Source organism: Sander lucioperca, chromosome 9 (genome assembly GCF_008315115.2).
Source record: "Sander lucioperca isolate FBNREF2018 chromosome 9, SLUC_FBN_1.2, whole genome shotgun sequence".
NCBI classification, from domain to species: domain Eukaryota; kingdom Metazoa; phylum Chordata; class Actinopteri; order Perciformes; family Percidae; genus Sander; species Sander lucioperca.
In genome coordinates, this window is record NC_050181.1 from 30,324,305 (window position 1) to 30,336,221 (window position 11,917).

Sequence of the window (11,917 nt, forward strand, 5' to 3'; positions counted from 1 at the left end):
TCACAGCCCTGGGTTATTCCCCCTACTGACAACTTTACACCTAACATATTTTGTCCCTCTCTCCTTTCTTAGTGTAACTGTTCTTGTATGAAGTGGTCTTTGTAGTTTTCAGCTGACATGGTTCCTGTTTTACAGCTGGTGCAGATTCATTTTGTTCCCTAAAATATAAAAGGTGGTAATTATAGTGAACCTGAAACCTTTTAATATTTCTATCTAGAAAGTTTGAAACAAACTGAGACTTAATATTTCAACATGTTACGTTTTATGCTTTTTTCAGAATGTTTCTTGAATGTAAAGTGACAGTTTAGTATCTTTTGGTCCTCTGCAGCTGTTTGAAGTTAAATTCAAAGATGGTGAAGTTATTGGGGAAGCTTCTGTTTTCATGAAATTCTTAAGTTAGTAAAATCTTTGGCGGTAAAACTGTGATTCTACTGAGCTCTTCTGTGAATTATGATGTTATAGAATATAAACTACCAGTGTTTCACTGTCTATTTGGGATGTAGATCAACATGTTGAACAATGGAAGGAGCTCATTGTGGCCTAATGGCCCACAGGGTATGAAGAGGATTTAGTAGGTAAGTCAGTGTCCATTTATTTGTTGTCATGGTGTCTTGTGTTTGAACCATCATACAGTTGGTTTGTCATTGATGTGGATTTGCTGCTCATGTGAATCCTCCCACAGTGTTACATTAGCAGCTGTAACCACAGGGACTCTGATAAAACTGGAATAATCAGAATCCATCTGATAGGAAGCTGTGGTTTGAATACCACTTCCCTCCTCTTTGAAGAGTAGTCAGATATCTGTGTTCAGGTTTTTGTACAGCCTCTTCTACACTTTGTATCACTGTGTTTCTAGAGCACAGTAGTAGAGACCTGTGTCTGCCAGGGTTAGTGTCTTTATGGTCAGTTCAGTTGAGTTATCTGATGTTTTGGATTCATATCTTTGCTTATCTGGGATATATTCACTACTACTAGCTTCTCTTGCTCCTTTCCAGAGTATAAACTGAGGCGCCTGAAGGTCAGAATGATGTCTGTACCAGTGAAGGTAGACATTGTTGGTAGTGGTCTCATATACACATGTAAGTGAGACGGATTCTCCTTCTGTTTTACTGACTTCATGTTCTACAGGAGAGATTTTGTTTCCAGCTATTATTCCTGAAAAAAAGTAGAGAAAATGAAGTCATTAGACTAACATTATTCATTAGGCTGAGAGGAGAAGATTGTTACTCTGGACAGAAACAGTTCAACTGTTCAGACATTTCAGTTCTTAACTGCAGTTTATATAAATCTTTAGAAAATAATAAAACCATGTTGTTCTTTGTATCTTACCAAAGAAAAGAGCAGCAACAATAATCCACAGCCAATGTTTCATCTCTACAACAAGGTTTAAATCAACAGGAGAAACTAGCTGATGTTCAACATTCAGTCTGAGAATTGTTCTCTTCACAGCAGCACTTAATATTGACTGAATGGTTGAACACAGTGCAGAAGAAGAGCACCTCCTACTTGATAATGTCGCCCTCTAGTGGAGGTACAAAGTTCAGTACAACAGTGTAGAAAAAAAGTCTTCCAGCAGCTTGTCAGTGTGTCAGCTTGTGTTTTTGTACAGAGACTGTGGGTTTGCTGTCACTGTGGGCCTCACAGCACAGTAGTACAGAGCAGAGTCTGTCACTGCAGCAGAGGAGATCTGCAGATCATTCTTCATGAAGACATTTTGGTTTTATCCTCACTCACTGAAACAGACAATCCAGAGTTTGTTGCACTTTGCTTTCCAAAGTGAAAGATGAGGAACTCTGGTGGTTTTCCTGGATATTGTCGATACCAGAAGAAATAATCACTACCAGTTGCTTGTTTGGAGTATCTGTAGGACAGAGTAACAGAGCTGTCTTCTAAACTGTTCTCTTCTGTCTCAACTGGAGTGAGTTCTTCACAGATGACACCTAAAAGAAGAGAAAACTCTGTTATTTCATGTTGTAACAGACTTAATGAATGATTCACATTCAGATGGTATTCGGATTAAACTTCTGCATGGACTTTTTCATGCTGCATAATCTGACATACCAAATTTTTTTTTTTACCTGTTAGAATGTAAACACGTCTATGGTGAAGTGATTCTAGACTGCATCATGAAAAATATTGAAGTTTAACAGTGTGTGACTCCCTCTAGTGGATGTTGTGGAGTATTGTGTTGTCTTTGCTCCAAAGGTTTTTGTACAGAGTTTTGGTGTTTCCTGTCACTGTGGGCCTCAGAGCACAGTAGTACACAGCAGAGTCAGACAGCTGAAGCTTCTGGATCTTCAGAGGAACTGACTTATTCTTGATTGTAGCATCAACTCTCTCTTGCGCTTTGGAATTATCAGTTGTTACAGAGTAACGTCGCAACATAATCTTTGGGTAATCATTTTCTCCTTGTTTGTACCAAAACAACGTGGGACTTAGATCAGTTGTCTCAAATGTACAGTCAAGAGTAACTGTCTCTCCTTCAGTAGTAATGACATCTCCTGTTGGCTGGATCACTCTGTCTTCTCCTTTACACTCTGGGGAAGAAGAGAACGTGCAGAGGAAGTGATGAATCAATGAAGATGAATGATTAAAGGAGAACAATCATTAGTTTAAATAGTTACCTATCCAGAGAGTCAGAATCAGGATGTTAGTCAGCCAGTGTTTCATGTCTGCAGTGAGAGGGGAGGAGAGAGAGGAAGAGCATTGATACTCTGATGGATCTGGGCCTTCACATCATTGGTCCTTCCTCTTCATCATCTGTTGAAGATCTCTCAACAATTTGTGATTGTTCTGGTACAGTGTGTGACTCCCTCTGGTGGATGTTGTGGAGTATTGTGTTGTCTTTGCTCCAAAGGTTTTTGTACAGAGTTTTGGTGTTTCCTGTCACTGTGGGCTGCAGAGCACAGTAGTACACAGCAGAGTCAGACACTTCAGCTAAGATAATCTCCAGATCAACACGTTTCCCTTTCTTGTCAATGTGAGCTGAGAAATCAGAACCAGTTGGATGAATCACCCCTCCCTCTGTGATGTAGAGCAGGAACTCTGGTCTGGATCTCTGGTATTGTCGGTACCACTGGATATTGTAGATATCACCCTCATATGTACAGGTCAGGTTGATGTTTCTGCCCTCTGCAACATGTTCTTCAGTACTTTCTGGCTTTATGCTGTTCATGGAACCCAGGGCTGCAAAAAGAATATTATTCACGTTAGTTATCATTAACTTACACAGATTAACCTCTAGTTATGAAATATCTGGTTAATACAGCAGGTTATATGAGACTTTGATCTCTGTTCTAACACTCACCTATAAAGGGAGAGAAAAGTAAAAACAGGTAAAGCAACATGTCTTTGGAGTTGTTAAAGCCAAACAGACAGCAGATGAACAATGTTCTTCTTCGAACTTTGTTAGCAGCAGCTGCGGCCAGGTTGCCGGTGCAGGTGGGTGTAAACAGCATTCACAGCTTTAGTCAGTCTCCTCCCTAACTCCTCCCCAGCTCCTCCCTCTCATCTAAAAATCCTCACATCCGTTTTTAATGCAACCAAGATGGCAGCGCCCGTAACAGCAAACTCCACATCTCAGAGCTGCTCTGCACAAACCAATGGGTGACGTCACACACACTCTGTCCATTAATATTAACAGTCTATGATTTCAATGTGTTACGTTTTATGCTTTTTTCAGAATGTTTCTTGAATGTAAAGTGACAGTTTAGTATCTTTGGTCCTCTGTAGCAGTTTGAGGTCAAATTCAAAGATGGTGGAGTTGATGGAGAAGCTTCTGTTTTCATGAAATTCTTTAGTTAGCAAAACCTTTGGTGGTAAAAATGTGATGCTACTGAGTTCTTCTGTGAATTATGATATTTCATAGTTTTATTGGTTAGTATTTCAGTGTCTATTTGGGATGTAGATCAACATGTTGAACAACGGAAGGAGCTCACTGTGGCCTAATGGCCCACAGGGTATGAAGAGGATTTAGTAGGTAAGTCAGTGTCCATTTATTTGTTGTCATGGTGTCTTGTGTTTGAACCATCATACAGTTGGTTTGTCATTGATGTGGATTTGCTGCTCATGTGAATCCTCCCACAGTGTTACATTAGCAGCTGTAACCACAGGGACTCTGATAAAACTGGAATAATCAGAATCCATCTGATAGGAAGCTGTGGTTTGAATACCACTTCCCTCCTCTTTGAAGTGTAGTCAGATATCTGTATTCAGGTTTTTGTACAGCCTCTTCTACACTTTGTATCACTGTGTTTCTAGAGCACAGTAGTAGAGACCTGTGTCTGCCAGGGTTAGTGTCTTTATGGTCAGTTCAGTTGTTTTCTCTGTTGTTTTGGATTCATATCGTGGATCTGGGATATATTCACTACTTCTAGCTCTTTTCCAGAGAATGAACTGAGGCGCCTGAAGGTCTGAATGATGTCTGTACCAGTAAAGGTAAGGATTAGTAGCCGTTGTCTCATATACACAACTGAGTGTAACAGATTCTCCTTCTCTTTTATTGACTTCCTCTCCTACAGGAGAGATTTTGTCTCCAGCTATTAGTCCTGAAAACAGTAGAGAAAATGAAGCTATCAGGCTAACATTGTTCATGAGGCTGAGAGGAGAAGACAGTGGGAAATGTTAATCTACATTGTTACTCTGGACAGAAACAGCTCAACTGTTCAGAGATTTCAGCTCTGAACTGCAGTTTATATAAATCTTTACAAAATAATAAAACCATGTTGTTCTTTGTATCTTACCAAAGAAAAGAGCAGCAAGAATAATCCACAGCCAATGTTCCATCTCTACAACAAGGTTTAAATCAACAGGAGAAACTAGCTGATGTTCAACATTCAGTCTGAGAATTGTTCTCTTCACAGCAGCACTTATTATTGACTGAATGGTTGAACACAGTGCAGAAGTAGTGCACCTCCTACTTGATAATGTCACCCTGTAACAGTGTGTGTCTCCCTCTAGTGGACGTTGTGGAGTATTGTGTTGTCTTTGCTCCAAAGGTTTTTGTACAGAGTTTTGGTGTTTCCTGTCACTGTGGGCTGCAGAGCACAGTAGTACACAGCAGAGTCAGACAGCTGAAGCTTCTGGATCTTCAGAGGAACTGACTTGTCCTTGATTGTAGCATCAATTCTCTCTTGCGCTTTAGCATTTTCAGTTTTTACAGAGAAACGTTGCAGCAGCATCTTTGGGTAATCATTTTCTTTTTGTTTGTACCAGTACAAAGTAGGAGTTTGGTCAGTCACAAATGTACAGCCAAGAGTAACTGTCTCTCCTTCAGTAGTAATGTCATCTCCTGTTGACTGGATCACTCTGTCTTCTCCTTTACACTCTGGGGAAGAAGAGAACATGCAGAGGAATAGATAAATCAGTTAAGATGATTGATCTACCATGAACAATCAAAATGTTTAAATAGTTACCTATCCAGAGAGTCAGAATCAGGATGTTAGTCAGCCAGTGTTTCATGTCTGCAGTGAGAGGGGAGGAGAGAGAGGAAGAGCATTGATACTCTGATGGATCTGGGCCTTCACATCATTGGTCCTTCCTCTTTATCATCTGTTGAAGATCTCTCAACACTTTGTGATTGTCCTGAACAGTGTGACTCCCTCTGGTGGATGTTGTGGAGTATTGTGTTGTCTTTGCTCCAAAGGTTTTTGTACAGAGTTTTGGTGTTTCCTGTCACTGTGGGCCTCACAGCACAGTAGTACACAGCAGAGTCAGACACTTTAGCAGAAGAGATCTCCAGTTTAACATGTTTCTTTGACTTGTCAATGTGAGCTAAGAAATCAGAACCAGTTGGATAAATCGATCCATCCTCTGTGATGTAGAGCAGGAACTCTGGTCTGGATCTCTGGTATTGTCGGTACCACTGGATATTGTTGATAACACCCTCATATGTAGTTGACTTATGTTATGGTATGTTTGGCTTAACCTTTAAACACTGTTCGTTGCTACCCCCCTTAATTTACTGTTCACGGTCACATTTGACTGGACAGTTTTAACAGGTCTTATTATTAAAATAAATACCATTACAAATGACAAGAAGTAGGTTTACAATGTGTGTGTGGGTGTCTGTGTTTCTGTGTGAAACACACAGTGCTGCAGTGACAGCATGTTGAATAAAGGTAATGTTGATGGTTTGTTTATTGAACTCTGTTGAATATAGAAGTTCCTCTCTCTTCTATAGTTCAGTAACAGCTCAGCTCCTCCCTGAGTCTCTCTGTCTCCTTGTAGCTCTGTATTTTCACTTCTCTCAGTTACACTTCTAAGGTAAAGTGAATCTAGACTGCATCATGAAAAATATTTAATTTAACAGTGTGTGACTCCCTCTGGTGGACGTTGTGGACTATTGTTGTCTTTGCTCCAAAGGTTTTTGTACAGAGTTTTGGTGTTTTCTGTCACTGTGGGCTGCAGAGCACAGTAGTACACAGCAGAGTCAGACAGCGTAGCTGAGGAGATGTTCATATGGATTATTTTGTCCTCCACTTCAATCTTCATTCCAGGGATTGGACTTGTCAATATTCTTCCATTTCTTAAATGAGAGATGATGAACTCTGGTGGTTTTCCTGGATATTGTCGATACCAGAAGAAGTAATCATCAACAGCTGCTTGTTTGGAGTATCTGTAGGACAGAGTAACAGAGCTGCCTTCTAAACTGTTCTCTTCTTTCTCGACTGGAGTGAGTTCTTCACAGCTGAAACCTAAAGGAAGAGGTCATTTCTCATAGCATTTTATAAAACTCATTGAGTCAACAGATTAAGAAAATATTGAAATTAAAGTTTTCCTCAATGCAGAATTTAACAAACCTGTTAGAATGATGAGAAACATCAGATAAAGCACACAGTGCTGCAGTGACAGCATGTTGAATAAAGGTAATGTTGATGGTTGTGTATTGAACTCTGTTGAATATAGAAGTTCCTCTCTCTTCTATAGTTCAGTAACAGCTTAGCTCCTCCCTGAGTCTCTCTGTCTCCTCTTAGATCTGTATCTTCACCTCTCTGTTATGCGTCCTCCACTTAACAGACTGGTGGCAACATTTTGTACCATTTTGTTGTTGATCCTTCTAAAACAAGAATTACATAAAATAAGATGCGATGATTTAATGCTTGGATCACCTTTTCAGGGTTTACAAACACAAGAAGGATGAAGAAGTTGAAACAACATAATTTCATCACTAAATATCTTAGTATAGTTTAATTTGACCTGATTCACAGAATTTCGGGAGGAAAATGTAATCTCAATTCCAGCCTTAATCATTTTTAGAAACACTTTATATGATAAAAAACAGCGGCCAAAATTACTGGACTTTAATGTTGAATTACAGATTGTCAGGAAAACGGAAATAATATCATCCAAAGACATGTAAACAGAGAATGAGGGGACCTAGGATTGAACCCTGTGGTAGACGTGACATCATGACTTTGCGTAAACATACCCACCACTTTCTAAAGCCAAGTGGAGTGTTATCTGTACGCATTTTGAGGTACCTGCGTGTATGTCTATGCTGTTAACAGCACGCCGTATACAGCACGCCGTATACAGCACGCCGTATACAGCACGTTGCATTTTCTCTACGCCGTATACAGCGAATGCGTTGCAGACTGATTTCAATAAATGGCGTGTGTATGACACGCTAATTTGTATGCCATTTTGGCATGTTATCAAGACGCATAATCACTTTTCGGACTGTTGGGTTTAGGAAAACAATAATGGTATTAATGGTATTATTAAATCACAAACGATGCATATTTCCTACCGTAGTAAGGTAAACAATGAGCTACAAGCTCATTTTCATCAAAACAAGCTGCCCTCCAACCTGGAGAAATAACATTGGTCTCTACGAGCAGCCGTCAGTGAGACGGTAGTGATACAAGTGCTTAGGGACCGTCTGTAAACTACAACACCAAAAACGGTTGAATTTAGAAAACGTGACATGCGGGACCCGATCCCCGGTCTCCTGGGTGAAAGTCCTGTGTTTGACCCATCCTCCACCCCGACCAACCTCCCTGCACAGATTTTCGCACTTTCATACTACTCGCTATGACGTCAATTCACACGCAATCGCAAGATAATGTAAGTCAATGGAGGCCAAACGGCGTTTATAAACACGCTAAAAAGCGAGTTTTCGTCTTGATAACATAGGCCACTTCATGTGATCAATCTGCCAGAGGCTAAAATTGGGTTTTAATTCAATGTTGAATTACAGGTTGTCAGGAACACGGAAATAATATCATCCAAAGACATGTAAAAAGAGAATGAGGGGACCTAGAATTGAACCCTGTGGTACACCACAATAAATCAGCCTTAAGAGAAAAACAAAAACTTCTTTTATAATGATTACAAAACTATGACCTGATTCTGTGATGCTAACCAGAGTTGAAATAGAGCTCTGTAGGATGTCAGGGTATTTGCTGTTACAATCAGTTATAGAAATTGTTCATGAACATAATATCCCACAACACCTCATTATCATCAGTTACTGTTGAATAAAACACTTTTCATCTTTAGTGCACAATTTTCTGTTATTGTCACCTCTACAAAGAATCTAGACTGTATCATTACATACTATTCAACGTTTAACAATGTGTGACTCCCTCTAGTGGACGTTGTGGAGTATTGTGTTGTCTTTGCTCCAAAGGTTTTTGTACAGAGTTTTGGTGTTTCCTGTCACTGTGGGCTGCAGAGCACAGTAGTACACAGCAGAGTCAGACAGCTGAAGCTTCTGGATCTTCAGAGGAACTGATGTCTCGTTGATTGTAGCATCAAATCTATCTTTCTGGAACTCTGGAGCATTTTCTGCTGTGTTCGAAAAACTTTTCAACATGTACTTTGGGTAATCATTGACTTCTTGTTTGTACCAGAATAAAGTTCTTGAATAACTTGTCGAAGTTGTCTCAAATGTACAGTCAAGAGTAACTGTATCTCCTTCAGTAGTAATGAAATCTCCTGTTGGCTGGATCACTCTGTCTTCTCCTTTACACTCTGGGGAAGAAGAGAACATGCAGAGGAAGAGATGAATCAATAAAGATGATTGATTTAAGGAGAACAATCAATATGTTTAAATAGTTACCTAGCCAGAGAGTCAGAATCAGGATGTTAGTCAGCCAGTGTTTCATGTCTGCAGTGAGAGGGGAGGAGAGAGAGGAAGAGCATTGATACTCTGATGGATCTGGGCCTTCACATCATTGGTCCTTCCTCTTTATCATCTGTTGAATATCTCTCTTCAATTTGTGATTGTCCTGAACAGTGTGTGACTCCCTCTAGTGGATGTTGTGGAGTATTGTGTTGTCTTTGCGCCAAAGGTTTTTGTACAGAGTTTTGGTGTTTCCTGTCACTGTGGGCTGCAGAGCACAGTAGTACACAGCAGAGTCAGATAGCTTAGCTGAGGAGATCTCCAGATCAACACGTTTCCCTTTCTTGTCAATGTGAGCTGAGAAATCAGAACCAGTTGGATGAATCACCCCTCCCTCTGTGATGGAGATCAGGAACTCTGGTCTGGATCTCTGGTATTGTCGGTACCACTGGATATTGTAGATACCACCCTCATATGTACAGGTCAGGTTGATGTTTCTGCCCTCTGCAACATGTTCTTCAGTACTTTCTGGCTTTATGCTGTTCATGGAACCCAGGGCTGCAAAAGGAATATTATTTACGTCAGTTATCATTAACTTACACAGATAAACCTCTAGTTATGAAATATCTGGTTAATATAGCAGGTTATATGAGACTTTGATCTCTGTTCTAACACTCACCTATAAAGGGAGAGAAAAGTAAAAACAGGTAAAGCAACATGTCTTTGGAGTTGTTAAAGCCAAACAGACAGCAGATGAGCAATGTTCTTCGAACTTTGTTAGCAGCACCTACGGCCAGGTTGCCGGTGCAGGTGGGTGTAAACAGCGTTCACAGCTTTAGTCAGTCTCCTCCCTAACTCCTCCCCAGCTCCTCCCTCTCGTCTTAAAATCGTCACATCTGTTTTTAATGCAACAAAGATGGCAGCGCCCGTAACAGCAAACTCAACAACTCAGAGCAGCTCTGCACAAACCAATGGGTGAAGTCAAACAATATATATTTACAGTCTATTGTTTAAACATGTTACGTTTTCTGCTCTTTTCAGAATGTTACTAGAATGTAAAGTGACAGTTCAGGATCTTTTGGTCCTCTGCAGCCGTTTGAGGTCAAATTCAAAGATACTGAAGTCGTTGGGGAAACTTTCTGCTTTAATGAAATTCTTAAGTTAGTAAAATCTTTGGCAGTAAAAATGTGATTCTACTGAGTTCTTCTGTGAATTATGATGTTATGTATTATAAACTGCCAGTGATTTCCGTTGTATTAGTATTTCAGGGTCTATTTGGGATGCAGATCAACATGTTGAACAATGGAAAGAGCTCATTGTGGCCTAATGGCCCACAGGGTATGAAGAGGATTTAGTAGGTAAGTCAGTGTCCATTTATTTGTTGTCATGGTGTCTTGTGTTTGAACCATCATACAGTTGGTTTGTCATTGATGTGGATTTGCTGCTCATGTGAATCCTCCCACAGTGTTACATTAGCAGCTGTAACCACAGGGACTCTGATAAAACTGGAATAATCAGAATCCATCTGATAGGAAGCTGTGGTTTGAATACCACTTCCCTCCTCTTTGAAGAGTAGTCAGATATCTGTGTTCAGGTTTTTGTACAGCCTCTTCTACACTTTGTATCACTGTGTTTCTAGAGCACAGTAGTAGAGACCTGTGTCTGCCAGGGTTAGTGTCTTTATGGTCAGTTCAGCTGATTTCTCTGATGTTTTGGATTCATATTGCTTATCTGGAATATATTCGTATGATGCGTAGTCTTTTGCTCCTTTCCAGAGTATAAACTGAGGTGCCTGAAGGTCAGAATGATGTCTGTACCAGTGAAGTTGAATATAGTCTTCATTAGTGTCATATTCACATCTGAGTGTAACAGAGTCTCCTTCTCTTTTACTGACTTTATCTTCTACAGGAGATATTTTGTCTCCAGCTATTACTCCTGAAAAAAAGGAGAAAATGAAGTCATTAGATTAACATTGTTCATGAGGCTGAGAGGAGAAGACAGTGGAAAAGGTCAACTGTACAATGTTACTCTGGACAGAAACAGATCAAGTATTCAGAGATTTTTGTTCTGAACTGCAGTTTATATAAATCTTTAAAAAAAAAATACTAAAACCATGTTGTTCTTTGTATCTTACCAAAGAAAAGAGCAGCAAGAATAATCCACAGCCAATGTTCCATCTCTACAACAAGGTTTAAATCAAGAGGAGAAACTAGCTGATGTTCAACATTCAGTCTGAGAATTGTTCTCTTCACAGCAGCACTTATTATTGACTGAATGGTTGAACACAGTGCAGAAGTAGAGCACCTCCTACTTGATAATGTCGCCCCCTAGTGGAGGTACAAAGTTCATTACAACAGTGTAGAAAATAAGTCTTCCAGCAGCTTGTCAGTGTGTCAGCTTGTGTTTTTGTACAGAGACTGTGGGTTTGCTGTCACTGTGGGCCTCACAGCACAGTAGTACAGAGCAGAGTCTGTCACTGCAGCAGAGGAGATCTGCAGATCCACACGATGCTTTTCTTCAGACAGTTTCGTAGAAAACCTTGTGTCCAACTTCAGAGATTCTGCTTTTTTTGTAATGTTCATCCCTGAGATGAATATGATGAACTCTGTTGGTTTTCCTGGATATTGTTGATACCAGAAGAAATAATCATTGTTATCAGATTTTTCTGAGGATCTGTAGGACAGAGTAACAGAGCTGCCTTCTAAACTGTTCTCTTCTTTCTGGACTGGAGTGAGTTCTTTACAGCTGACACCTAAAGGAAGAGAAAACTCTGTTATTTCATTTTGTAAAAGACATAATGAATGATTCACATTCAAATGGTATTGGGATTAAACTTCTGCATGAACTTGT

At 40.0% G+C, this 11,917-nt stretch overlaps 1 gene segment (V, D, J or C); it reads right to left on the minus strand.

Annotated features, from left to right (window-relative positions):
- Positions 1 to 2,902: 2,902 nt before the first annotated feature.
- Positions 2,903 to 3,458, minus strand: LOC118495852 (the record flags this gene model as incomplete). The annotated part of the segment is given in 2 exon segments: positions 2,903 to 3,186; positions 3,308 to 3,458. Coding segments are annotated over 2 exon segments (435 nt in total), but the record flags the coding sequence as incomplete, so codon positions are not given.
- Between the last annotated feature and the right edge of the window lie 8,459 nt (positions 3,459 to 11,917).